This window comes from Odocoileus virginianus, chromosome 16 (genome assembly GCF_023699985.2).
Source record: "Odocoileus virginianus isolate 20LAN1187 ecotype Illinois chromosome 16, Ovbor_1.2, whole genome shotgun sequence".
Classification (NCBI taxonomy): domain Eukaryota; kingdom Metazoa; phylum Chordata; class Mammalia; order Artiodactyla; family Cervidae; genus Odocoileus; species Odocoileus virginianus.
Window position 1 is genome coordinate 15,289,454 of NC_069689.1, and position 13,529 is coordinate 15,302,982.

The window sequence follows — 13,529 nt, forward strand, 5'->3', positions numbered from 1 at the left end:
CCACTGTTTCCACTGTTTACCCATCTATTTGCCGTGAAGTGATGGGACCAGATGCCATGATCTTAGTTTTCTGAACGTTGAGCTCTAAGCCAACTTTTTCACTGTCCTCTTTCACTTTCATCAAGACGCTCTTTAGTTCTTCACTTTCTGCCATAAGGGTGGTGTCATGTGCATATTTGAGATTATTGATATATTTCTCCCAGCAATCTTAATTCCAGCTTGTGCTTCATCCAGCCCAGCATTACTCATGATGTGCTTTGCATCTAAGTTAAATAGGCACAGTGACAAGAGAAAACATACAGTCTTGACGTACTCCTTTTCCTTTTTGGAACTAGTCTGTTGTTCCATGTCCAGTTTGAACTGTTGCTTCCTGACCTGCATACAGATTTCTCAAGAGGCAGGTCAGGATGTCTGGTATTCCCATCTCTTTCAGAGTTTTCCATAGTTTGTGGTGATTCACACAGTCAAAGGATTTGGCATAGTCAATAAAGCAGAAATAGATGTTTTTCTGGAACTCGCTTGCTTTTTTGATAATCCAGTGGATGTTGGCAATCTGATCTCTGGTTCCTCTGCCTTTTCTAAAATCAGCTTGAATATCTGGAAGTTCACAGTTCTTGTATTGCTGAAGCCTGGCTTGGAGAATTTTGAGTATTACTTTATTAGCCTGTGCTGCTGCTACTAAGTCACTTCAGTCGTGTCCGACTGTGTGACACCATAGACGTCAGCCCACCAGGCTTCTCGGTCCCTGGGATTCTCCAGGCAAGAATACTGGAGTGGGTTGCCATTTCCTTCTCCAACGCATGCATGCATGCTAAGTCGCTTCAGTCGTGTCCAACTCTGTGTGACCCTATGGACAGCAGCCCACCAGGCTCCTCTGTCCATGGGATTCTCTAGGCAAGAATGCTGGAATGGGTTGCCATTTCCTTCTCCATTACTAGCGTGTGAGATGAGTGCAATTGTGCAATAGTTTGAGCATTCTTTGGCATTGCCTTTCTTAGGGATTGGAATGAAAACTGACCTTTTACAGTCCTGTGGCCACTGCTAAGTTTTCCAAATTTGCTGGCATATTGAGTGAAGCACTTTCACAGCATCATCTTTTAGGATTTGAAATAGCTCAACTGGAATTCTGTCACCTCCACTAGCTTTGTTCATAGTGATGCTTCCTAAGGCCCACTTGACTTTGCATTCCAGGATATCTGACTCTGGGTGAGTGATCACACCATCGTGATTATCTGGGTCATGAAGATCTTTTTTGTGTAGTTCTTCTGTGTATTCTTGCCACCTCTTCTTAGTATCTTCTGCTTCTGTTAGGTCCCTACCATTTCTATCCTTTATTGTGCCCATCTTTGCATGAAATGTTCCCTTGGTAGCTCTAATTTTCTTGAAGAGATCTCTAGTCTTTCCCATCCTATTGTGTTCCTCTGTTTCTTTGCACTAATCACTGAGAAAGGCTTTCTTATCTCTCCTTGCTATTCTTTGGAACTCTGCATTCAGATGGGTAAATCTTTCCTTTTCTCCTTTGCTTTTGGCTTCTTTTCATAGCATTTGTAAGGCCTCCTCAGACAGGCATTTTGCTTTTTTGCATTTCTTTTTCTTGGGGATGGCTTTGCTCCCTGTCTCCTGTACAGTGTCATGAGCATCCATCCATAGTTCATCAGACACTCTATCAGATCTAGTCCCTTAAATCTATTTCTCACTTCCACTGTATAATCGTAAGGGATTTGATTTAGGTCATACCTGAATGGTCTAATGGTTTTCCCTACTTTCTTCATTTTAAGTCTGAATTTGGCAATAAGGAGTTCATGATCTGAGACACAGTCAGCTCCTTAGGTCTTATTTTTGCTGACTATATAGAGCTTCTCCATCTTTGGCTGCAAAGAATATGATCAATCTGATTTTGGTGTTGACCGTCTGGTGATGTCCATGTGTAGAGTCTTCTTTTGTGTTGTTGGAAGAGGGTGTTTGCTATGACCAGTGTGTTCTCTTGGCAAAACTCTATTAGCCTTTGCCCTGCTTCATTCTGTACTCCATGGCCAAATGTGCCTGTTACTCCAGGTATCTTTTGACTTCCTACTTTTCTTTCCAGTCCCCTATAATGAAAAGGACATCTTTTTTGGATGTTTTGGACATACTAGAAGGTCATATAGGTCTTCATAGAACCTTTCAACTTCAGCTTCTTCAGCTGGTTACTGGTTAATGGTTACTGGTCAGGGCATAGACTTGGATTACCATGATATTGAATGGTTTGCCTTGGAAATGAACAGATCATTCTGTCATTTTTGAGATTGCATCGAAGTACTGCATTTTGGCCTGTTTTGTTGACTGTGATGGCTACTACATTTCTTTTAAGGGATTCTTGCCCACAGTAGTAGGTATAATGGTCATCTGAATTAAATTCACCCATTCCAGTCCATTTTAGTTTGCTCGTTCCTAAAATGTCGATGTTCACTCTTGTCATCTCCTGTTTGACCACTTCCAATTTACTTTGATTCATGGACCTAACATTCCAGGTTCTCTTTAGTTGCTTAGTATTGTCAGTTAAAATAAGGATCAAAAATAGTGCAGTGCATTTGCAGCAACATAGTTAGACCTAGAAATTGTCATAGTGAAGTAAATCAGACAGAGAAAGAGAAATATTGTATGACATCCCTTATATGTGGAATCTAAAAAGAAACAATACAAATGAACTTACAAAACAGAAAGAGATGCATAGACTTAGAAAATGAACTTATGATTGCCAGGGGGAGGGAATAGTTAGGGAGTTTGGGAAGATCATGTACAAACTGTTATATTCAGAATGGATTACCAACAAGGACCTGCTGTATAGCACATGGAACTTTACTCACTATTATGTGCCAGCCTGGTTGGAAGCAGGGTTTCGGGGAGAATGGATACATGTATTTGTATGGCTAAGTCGTGTCGCCCTTCACCTGAAACTGCCACGACATTGTTAATCGGCTAGAGTCCAATACAAATTAAAAAGTTTAAAAAATAAATAAAATTTAAGAGTAAGAACAAAAGTGAAGAATAATAAAAATGGGGGCAAAACAGTGCAGTGAAGTAAAAGAAAAATTGGTAAGTTGGATATCATCAAAATTTAAAGTTTTGTGCATTAAAGGGCATTATCATGAGAGGGAAAAGACAAACCACAGTATGGGAAGAAATATTTGCCAATCGCATAGCTGATGAGGATGTTCTATCTAGAATACATAAAGAACTTTTACAATTCAGTAACAGAAAGATAAACAACCCAAATAAAAAGTGAACAAAAGGCTCAAATACAGATTTCTCCCAAGGAGATACACAAATGGTCATCAAGCACATGAAAACGTACTTAGTCACAATGTGATACTACTACACACCCACTAGTCTGGTAGTTCCCCCAATAAGTCAAACACAGAATTACCGTATGACTATATTTCTACAGCTAGGTCTACCAAAAATTGACAGCAGGGGTTCCAACAGGAACTTGTGTTCAAATGTTCACAGCGGCTCTATTCACAACAACCAAAAGGTGGAAACATCCCAGCTGTCCATCAATGCATGAATGATTAAACAAAATACAGTCTATGTGTACAGTGACAGACACCACTATAAAAAAGGAATGAAATATTGATACATACTACAACATGAATGAAGCTTGGAAACATGCTAAGTGAAAGAAGCCAGACACAAAAGTCCACATATTTTATGATTCTCCAGAATAGACAAATTGACAGAGACAGATCCATGTTTGCTAGAAGCTTGTGGCAAGGGGATGATGCAGAGTGATAATGGGTACAGGGCTCCATTTGGGGTGATGGAAAAGCTCTGCAGATAGATTGTGGTGATGAGTGGACCATGTCACAGATTTACTTAGTACCACTGAATTGTACACTTTAACACGGTTGCAATGATAAATTTATGCTGTGTATATTTTGCCACACAAAAACATAGTATAAAAAGTGTGGTGCGGTTATATTCATATTTTATTATTTAACGAAATGATACATACATGTCATTAAGATAAACCTAGGTGTGCTGCAGTCCATGGGGTCACAGTCAAACACGCCTGAGCAACTGAAATGAACTGAACTGAAATCGATTTCTCATCCGGTGTAGTTATGGAACTATGGGATTTTTAGAGCTGGAAAGGGCCATTGCAATTGATTATTTATGCTTATATGGTAAAGTTAGTTTGTTAAGAATATTAAAAAAAAAAAGAATATTCAGCTACTTTCTAATTATCACAGATGTTGAAAATTATTCATCCTGTTCCATGAATTTTTCTACCAAGAGGTTTATAATTGTCTCTGCCTCATGGGGTGGGTCCTGATCTTAAACTCAGAAACCAGCTTGCAGAAACCAACCCTGTCTGACTTCCTGTGACTCAAAAAGCGTAAACTCTTCTGATGCATTTTCATTTCTAACACCATTGGTGCAGGGGCCATAACAAGTCACATTAACTCATTGGCTCACGTTAGAATAATATATAGTCTGACTTTCTTCATGCTGAAAATTGAGTTACTGTAAACATTATCATGCAGAATACTCAGATGAAGAGTGAAATAGTAAACCAACATTTATCCCATGAGCTGTACACAGATACCTTAACAATTCACTTCTCAAATATGGTTTTAATCAGGCTTCCCAGGTGGCACTAGAGGCAAAGAATCTGCCTGCCAATGAAGGAGACACAGGGGACCCAGGTTCTATCTCTGGTTCGGGAAGATCCCCTGGAGGAGGAAATGGTAACCCGTTCCAGTATTCTTGCTTGGAGAATCCCATGGACAGAGGAGCATGGCGGGTCACACAGTCCATAGGATCACACAGAGTCAGACACGACAAAAGCAACTTAGCACACATGGTTATAATGAAGTAGTGACTCATTACCATAGGGCTTTTTATGATTTTACTTAATAAAATATTTGATTGCAGGAAGAAAAAAAAGAATTTCCCCCAAACTAGAAAAGCATTTTTTTTTAAAAGCAGTTTTTCAAATTACTATGTTAAACTCATCTTGAGCTTGGTAAAGCACATGGCACAATATCTTTAAAGTTTTACTGCGTTTCAGGATTATTCTTGAAAAGATATTCCGCCTATAATTGAAAAGAAGAAAAAAGTGTCAGAAATTTTAAATGTGTTATTTTTTAGAGTTAATACTACATTAGTTTGTACTATAAAAGTGAAAATTCATTGTACTTAAAAATGGAAGTTGGACAAGGAAATGACAACCCACGCCAGTGTTCTCTGCTGGGAAATCTCATGGACAGAGGAGACTGGAGGACTGCAAGTCCATGGGGTTGCATAAGAGTTGGAAGTGACTAAATAAGAAATAGTCCTCATTATTAACATAGTTTCCATTACTTTAAGTCTAGACATTTAATAGTAAAAAACAAACCAACATTTAAAAAAAATAAAAATGGAAGTATATAAACTTTTTACTTTCAAATAAGTAATAAAAGTCTTACTATAAACCATGGTGAAACTTATTACGAAATATGATGAAGGTATTAGAGGTTATTTCCAAAATAACCAGACACACAATTTTTCTGTCTCAGTTGGTTTTTCATTTAGATTTGGGCATATTTTATTTTCAAATTGAAGCTAAAGAAACAACAACAACAACAACAACACTTAAATCTCTTACCAGAAAATCAACAGGATCATCAGGTCTGACCTTACAACACTCATTCAGACCCTGCATAAGTGTTGGCATAACATAGGTCATTAAATAGTTTCTCAAGGGAATAGACTGGGCCTCCAGTAATTCTCTTTCTTCTCTTTTCACTTCCTCTAGACGTTTGTTCTACAAATAGAACATTGTGGGTAGCGTAAATAGACAGAAAAAGAACAGTTTCATACAACTCACCCCAGAGTCCACTAGAAGTAGCAGTGTTCATCAAGTTATGATAAAGATGGTGTTTCCAGTCGGCAGAGAAAAGATGTAAATGGTGTTTTAACAAGTGTGCAGTCACTTAGGAAATAATAAACTGGATACCTATCTCACTTCTTACACCGAAATAATTTCTAGCTGCCCAGATCAAGCAAAGTGAGAGAAAGGAAGGAAGGAAGGAAGGGTCATAGAATTGTAGAAGTGCTAATACAAAGTCTAGAAGGTATTGGTCTGGTGGGCTTGTGTTTATGCCTTCCTCAGCATCCGGTCCCTCTCTCTCAGGACTAATAATTGCCAGATTTCCTTTGAGAAATCTCCCTTTTCAGCCTAGGGGATTGGATGGGGCTTAAGCACATCAGTCCAGCCTACTCCTGGCTGTGGACATTAGTTAAACAAAAGACAGCAAAAGACACTAAACAAGACAAAGATATAAAATATACATTGCCTTAGGCTTCCCTGGTGGCTTAGTGGTAAAGAATCTGCCTGCCAATGCAGGAGACACTGGTTCAATTCCTACTTCCAGAAGATCCTTTGGAGGAGGGCAAAGCAACCCACTCCACTCTTCTTGCCTGGAGGATCCCATAGACAGAGGTGAAATAAGTGCAAAGAGTACATAAGTGCAAATTCATTTTTGAATGAATGTGGCCATGCTGCACAACATACGGGATCTTAGTTCCCCCACCAGGGATTGAACCCATGCCCCCTGCAATGGACGCTGGAAATCTCAACCCCTGGGCCACCAGGCAAGTCCCAAAAGGGGAAATTTAAATGTATAGAAAGGGATATGACATGTTATGCTGACGGTCAGGTGTTGAAACTAAATATGGTGCCCAGGAAAGGCCTCATTAGAAAGACTTAATTTGGCAAAGACTAAAGGTCTCATTTAGAGAAGACTCAAAGCAAGGAGGAAGTAAATCACACAGATAGCAGGTTGTTTGAATGCAGAGAGGCATTAGAAAGGTCACAGAAGACCCTGGGGCCCACAATAAACAGTCTGTACTTTCATCTAACGATGATGAACAGTCTGTGAAGAGTTTAAACAGAGAATGGCTGCGGTGGGTCTGCATTTTAGTTGGATCACCAGGCATCAGCAGGGCGCCAGGCTGGAGATGGAGGGGGTGGAGCTGGGCAGACGAACCAGAAGGCACCACATAATTCTAGCACCCTGGTCTGCAGAAATGGAGCCCTGTGGGTATATGTGTGCGGTTTCTGGACACAAAATAGATAAGAAGACTCAGCGATGAGAAGGGTGAAACGAGACTGACCACCCAGGTTAGATGGGTAAATGGAGGAAAACCAAACAAAACTGCCAGACAATGCAGCCAAGTGGTACACTTTTACAGGAGTATTGTTCATACTACCATCAGTGGCTCATTGGTGTTTTTTTAAAAACCTTTTTTGGGGGGCAGTGCTAAGCCTTTGTTGCTGTGAATGGGCTCCAGGCTCTCGGGCTCAGTGATTGTGGTGCACGGGCTTAGCTGCTCCCTGGCATGTGGAATCTTCCTGGACCAGGGATCAAACTTATGTCCCCTGCATTGACAGGCAGATTCTTAACCACTGGCCTGCCAGGGAAATCCTAACTTTTTACTGTTATTGTTTACACTAAGCAAAAGACCAAGGGCATGTTCTTCTAAATGATACATGGGAAAGAAATTTTTAAAAAAATGATATATATGAAAAAATAAACAGTAACAACAACAAAACCCATAATATTGTTTCAGTTCTTTCCACGACGTTTCTCTGTTAGCAGGGTGGGAAGTGCAGCAGGCCCGATGGCTTTGCCAGCCCCGCACCCCGCACCCCCACCCCACGCACGTGCACACACTCACCCACTCCTCCCAGCGCGCGATCTTCTCGGCGGTCTCCACTGCTTCCTTGTGCTCTCTCTCCGCCTCCTCCATGGCCTCCCTGGCCAGCCGTTCCTCAGCAGCCTTCCGCTCCTCTTCCGCCTTTTCTTCATCCGTTAAACCATAATTGCGAGGCTCCCCGACCTCCTTGGTGAGCTGTTTGATGGCAAGTCTGTTCTGAGCATCTTCAAGTCTTCCTACATCTATAAAGATAAGAGAGAGAAAGAGACCATCATGGACATTTTTATAGTTCGGTCCCTGCTCACAGTCTATCCTGAGACCAGACTCAGGAAAATTCTTTATTACTATAATCCTGTGATGGCGAATTGTGTAAATTACCAGATGGGGGCTTCCTTTTCGAGTTTACCAGCACAGTTTAGAATTTCTGGTCTGACTGGCAAATATCAAACTGGTCTCTGAGAGTCACAGGGAGCAAGCCTGGGGCTCAGCTCTCTGCACTGTGACACCTGCCTCTGGTTTGAGTGGATGGATGGGGGTGTGGACCTCCTCAAAGGAGTGAGTTCTCCACCCTGGGAGGCATTTAAGCGGAGACTAGGGCACTTCACTCGTGGGGATTTCCACAAAAGGAAGTCCTGCACCTGGATGGGGGCGGGGGGTGGTGAGTGACCTCCAGGTTCCTTTTGTTTTCTGTTTCTGAGAATCAGTGATTCTGGGATACATTTTCAATTCATAAAAAGAAAATTAACTTTTTCAGTTAGCCTGCTTGAATCAGAAAAAGTCCAAACTCCAGAATATGTGACTGATGTTAACATCAAGACCAGAAGGAGAAAAAAGAGGAGGGGGAGAAGGGGGTCTGGGAGGGGAAGGGGAGGGAGAGCGTGGAGTGGGGAAGGCTTGCAGACAACAGGAAGTTCCTCCCTGCACAACTCACTGAATAGTAAATTCTACACCAGTCTTCGGGGCTTGCTTGGAAGGTCTCTGCACAGAAGGGTGAGCAGCAGGCGCATTTGAGAGCTGAGCACTTCCAGCCCTTCCTCGGGAGTAACTGCTCACCAGCCCCCAGGCACAGCCACTGGTGCGCTCCCCACCTCCGGTGTTTGGACTGTAGAACCTTGACCTAGACTAGAAGCACCGCCAGGTTCCAACACGAGGGGACGAGGGGAAGGAAGGAGCCAAGTGCATCGGTCGGCGGGTGAGAACAAGCCCATCAGGAAGCAAAACCACACCAAAAAAAACAAAAAAACTCACTTCCTGGTTGCCTGAGCTCTGACATCTTAATGTATTTCTCCTTGGCTCGCCTAGTAGAGTACTACACCCCTGATGTACTTGAAAGATAGAACACTGCTGCCTCCAGGAGTACTTCTGCCCTGACCTTGGGAAGGATGAATGGAGGATTAGTGGGGGAGGGAGGGGGGGTTGGGCACCTGACCCAACCGTGACCTCCCACTGCTTATCCAAGTATGTGCAATTAGGACGGAAAGAGACGCGTCCAGCTATAGGCTTGGCTCCCAGTGTTAACATGGAGACTTCAGGGCTGTGGGGCAGCCTTCATTCACCACGTGGGCCAGAGAGAGGAGAGAGACAGACCCTGGTCCAAAGAGCAAAACAGAGAAAAGATGTGGACGTCCCTGGCGATTCAGTGGTTAAGGCTCCTCACTTCCAATGCTGGGGGCTCAGGTTCAATCCCTGGTCAGGGAACTAAGATGCTGCACAGTGCGGCCAAAAAATAACTAAAGGGCAGGAAGAGATGCTGAGAGAAGAGGTGGGGTACAGAGGTGTAGTGAGAGGATGCCAGGGCCCCATTCAAGACCCTCCGGAGGCCGGGCTGCGTTCCTGACCTTGACGCCCTCCCCCACACCCATCACTGGGATACATTGCTCCCGTTTGCTCTTCCCTTGTCTCTACTTGTGAGTGTGAAGATGAGGCCAAAAGTGACGGGCACGGAATGGAGACGGAAGACAGTGATCACTCATTCATTCCGCCTCATCATTTCTGTCTTGTTTCTCCCTGGGGCTCTCCTCATCGTTCCATAAATAGTTTTGGGGGGTTTTACTGAAAAAGATGACAATCGCTACTTTTATGAAGTTTGCTCATCACTCCTTCCTAGTTCTCGTGGTAAATCGTGTAAACTACTTTCCATATTAGTAGGTGTAGAATGCTTAGCTTCTACCTATAGAACTTGGTGCCCAATGTGCACAGGCCTGTCCAGATGAGGACAAAATCCAATCACTTCTGAGGGTGCAAACAGCAGAATTTGCAGACTGATAAATGTATTCTCATTTCATAATACACATCATTTTCAGCCTTACTGTTGTACTAATAATAAGATGTAACTACCAGTTGTTGAACTTCACCAATGTGCCAGACACTTCCTATCTCTAATCCCCACCATTAGTAACATCTCAACAAGCCAGGGATTATTTTCCTGTTTCACAGACAAGAATACTGAGACAGAGCCAGGAACTGGAATCAGCTCTCCTGCCTCCTGCTGATTGTTTCCCTCAGCTCTAAGCCGCCCAGTACTCCAGGACTGGGATGTGTCCCAGCTGGTTTGAGGGGATGGAGAGAGGCCTTGGGAGGCCCCAAAGGTCAACCTGGGCACTAAGCTGCCATCAGATTAGTGACTTTTCAGCAAACCTAGAGGAACCTGAGGTGTCAAGATCCAGAAATCCAGAAAGGAAGTTCAGGGGTTCACCAAGCCAAGAGGAGGAGAAACCAGCCACGACAGATGGGACCTGGAGGTAGCAACGATGAGGCTGCAGTGAGGCTGATGAGAAAGCATGTTCACTGCATGCTTGCTGGGTGCTCAGCTCTGCGTTAAGTGTTTGTGGGAAACAGGAGGAATGAGATGAAGAGCTATTTGATTTCTGAGTAGCCAAGAGTGAGTTAATGCCTAGACAGCATACCAAAAAGCAGAGACATTACTTTGCCAACAAAGATCTGTCTAGTCAAAGCTATGATTTTTCCAGTAGTCATGTATGGAGTAAGAGTTGAACCATAAAGAAGACTGAGAGCTGAAGAACTGATGCTTCTGAACTGTGGTGCTGGAGAAGACTCTTGAGAGTCCCTTGGACAGCAAGGACATCAAACCAGTCAATTCTGAAGGAAATCAACCCTGAGTATTTATTGAAAGGGCTGATGGTGAAGGTGAAATTCCGTTACTTTGGCCACCTGATGGGAACAGAAAAGACCCTGATGCTAGGAAAGATTGAGGGCAGGAGGAGGAGGGGAAGCAGAGGATAAGATGGTTATATAGCATCACCAACTCAATGAATGTGAGTTTGAGCAAACTCTGGGGGACAGTGAAGGACAAGAAAGCCTGGCATGCTGCAGTCCATGGGGTCACAAGAGTCAGACACAACTTAGCGATGAAACAACAAACAACAACAGCAAGGAGTGAGCTGGCCAGTCTAAAGGCCAGGAGGGGCTTTGTGAAGAGCACCAGTGCCCTGCAATGCCATGGGAGCAGAACGCTGCTCCCAAGGACACTGGGGAAATGGCCCAACGCAGCTGGCAGCAAATCACCTAACTTCAAAGTACCCTTTTAAAAAAAAAATGCCAATTTGGGGACTTTCCTGATGTTCCAGCGGCTAAGACTCCTCGCTCGCAATGTAGGGGGATCTGGGTTTGACCCCTGGTCAGGGAACTAGATCTCATGCCACAATGAAGACCCAGCATAGCCAAATAAATAATAAATATTTTTTTTAAATGCCCCTTTCCCCTGGCTGGCAGCGCAGAGGGCACATCATGCCTGGAGTTACTGTAAAAGATGTGAAGCCGCAGGAATGCGTCAGAACTCCAGCAGCCTTCCTCAAAGGGTCTGGGAAGCTGAAAGTCCCTGAATGTGTGGACGCGGTCAAGCTGGCCAAACATAAAGAGCTCGCTGCCTACAATGAGAAGTGGTTCTGCATGAGCAGCTGCCACAGCCCAGCACCTGTACCTCCGGGCTGGCACTGGGGTTGGCTCCGAAACCCAGATCTGTGGGGGTGGGCGGGCATCAGAGAATGGTGTCATGCCCAGCTACTTCGGCAGAGGCTCCAAGGGTGTGGCCCACGGGGTCCTCCAAGCCCTGGAGGGACTGAAAATGGTGGAACAGGACCAAGATGGGGACTGCAAACTGACCTCATGGACATAGAGACCGGGACAGAATCTAGGCACAGGTGGCAGCTGCCAATGAGAAGTTTTACAACAAATGATACAGGGTTGATCAATTGCCTCATTTGTTAAAAAAAAAAAAAAAGCCAATTTGGTAAAATAAATAAATAACGCAATTTGGCATTCAACTTCGTAATACATCCACGTTTTTGTACAACAGTAGCACTCCGCACCACACCCCCACTCCACTAAATTCTCAAGTAGACCACTCGCCTGTCTTTTCCTGGGACTTCCTGGGCCCTAGACACACACTTATACTCCCCTTCCCTCCCCCAGCCCGATGACAGGCGTGCCCCAGGGTGGCCGGGGGTCCAGACGCTGGGCAGTGGTGCTCCACGTTCACGTTATCCTTGAGTTTATTTCATACCTATATGGATTGGGTGGATTTCAAGTTCGTCGAAGTAGTTGAGGACAGTCTCGTCTTCGGTGTTGATGTCCCGGTAGTTGCTCAGAGCCCGGAGGAACCGGTCCTGGCTGTAGTGGGTGCCTGTCACGACACTCTCTGGGAGGTTTATCACCCGCTCCTTGAGGAACTCATCCGACGCATCCAGCGAACACACGAACTCTGGAGAGAAGGAGCTCGTGAGTTTACACAGGGACCAGGGAGCCGGCAAGCAGGTGCTGGCGGCCCGGCCACGGCTCAACCCAGATGTCTGGTTACCAGCTGGGAAATCCCGTTGCCGCAGAGGGCCTGACCAATTGGCCTTCTTGCTGCCTCTGGTGGAGGATAGATCCAAATCAGCTATGTTTCCAGAGCCCCCCTACCCTATGAAGCCCACACGCACGTGCTCAGTCACTCAAACGTGTCCGACTCTTTGCGACCCGGTGGACTGTAGACCACCAGGCTCCTCTGTCCATGGGATTTCCCAGGCAAGAATACTGGAGTGGGTTGCCATTTCCTTCTTCAGGGGATCTTTCCCACCCAGGGATCGAAACTGCATCACCTTAGGCTCCTGCACTGGCAGGCACATTCTTTACCTCTAAGCCACCTGGGAAGCCCAGTCAATGGGGATTTTGTGAGATCTATTGCTTTTCTTTCCCTTCCTCCTCCTTTTCTTCCTTTCTGCTTTCTTTCCTTCCCTCTTTTCAATAAAGACAGCAAAAATTGGGAATTCCCTTGAAGTCCAGTGGTTAGGACTCCATGCTTTCACTGCCAAGAGACAGGTTCAATCTCTGGTCAAGCAACTAAGATCCTACAAGCTATGTGGCATGGCCAAAAATAAAAAATAAAAAAGGAGAAATTGTAAATACAAATCTCTAATAACCCTGTGATATCTGTTATCCGCCTCCCAGTCAATTGTTACCTTGCCACATTTCCAGCACAATTTGACCGTTTCCCAAAGAGACTCACAGCTATGAGCAAAATGCTTTGATGGCCAATTTGCCAAATTAATATAAACAGGGGCGTCCCTGGGACTTTAATTTTTCATAGATCAACCTGTTTCCTCACTTCATGCTATGAAATATCTATGTTCAGTATAACACAGTCAGTGCTTATTGAATATTTGACACATGGATCATTATTAATGACAGTGAGCATTTCATCCACCCCTGAGAGCACACTTCATGCATGCAAGCCAACCACCCCTTTTATGTAACTCACACACCAAGTCAGTGTTTCTCCTGCCTTTACTCATCCCAGGGCCAGGGCCAGGACCAGGCAGCTAGAGGCCAAAGCCCACTGCAACTAC

At 44.3% G+C, this 13,529-nt stretch overlaps 1 protein-coding gene and 1 pseudogene across 1 annotated transcript in view; one reads left to right on the forward strand and one right to left on the reverse strand.

Moving 5' to 3' along the window:
* Positions 1–4,874: 4,874 nt before the first annotated feature.
* AK7 (adenylate kinase 7) overlaps positions 4,875–13,529 on the reverse strand; it is a 64,201-nt gene continuing 55,546 nt past the window's right edge. Inside the window, exons 16-19 of the mRNA XM_020899126.2 lie at positions 12,206–12,403; positions 7,705–7,925; positions 5,630–5,788; positions 4,875–5,078 (exon numbers count right to left, since the gene is read on the reverse strand). Of these exons, the coding sequence (XP_020754785.1) occupies positions 5,040–5,078; positions 5,630–5,788; positions 7,705–7,925; positions 12,206–12,403 (617 nt within the window). The 3' untranslated portion in view covers positions 4,875–5,039. The remainder of the gene's footprint in view (positions 5,079–5,629; positions 5,789–7,704; positions 7,926–12,205; positions 12,404–13,529) is intronic.
* Positions 8,569–12,257, forward strand: LOC139038691 (small ribosomal subunit protein eS19 pseudogene; annotated as a pseudogene).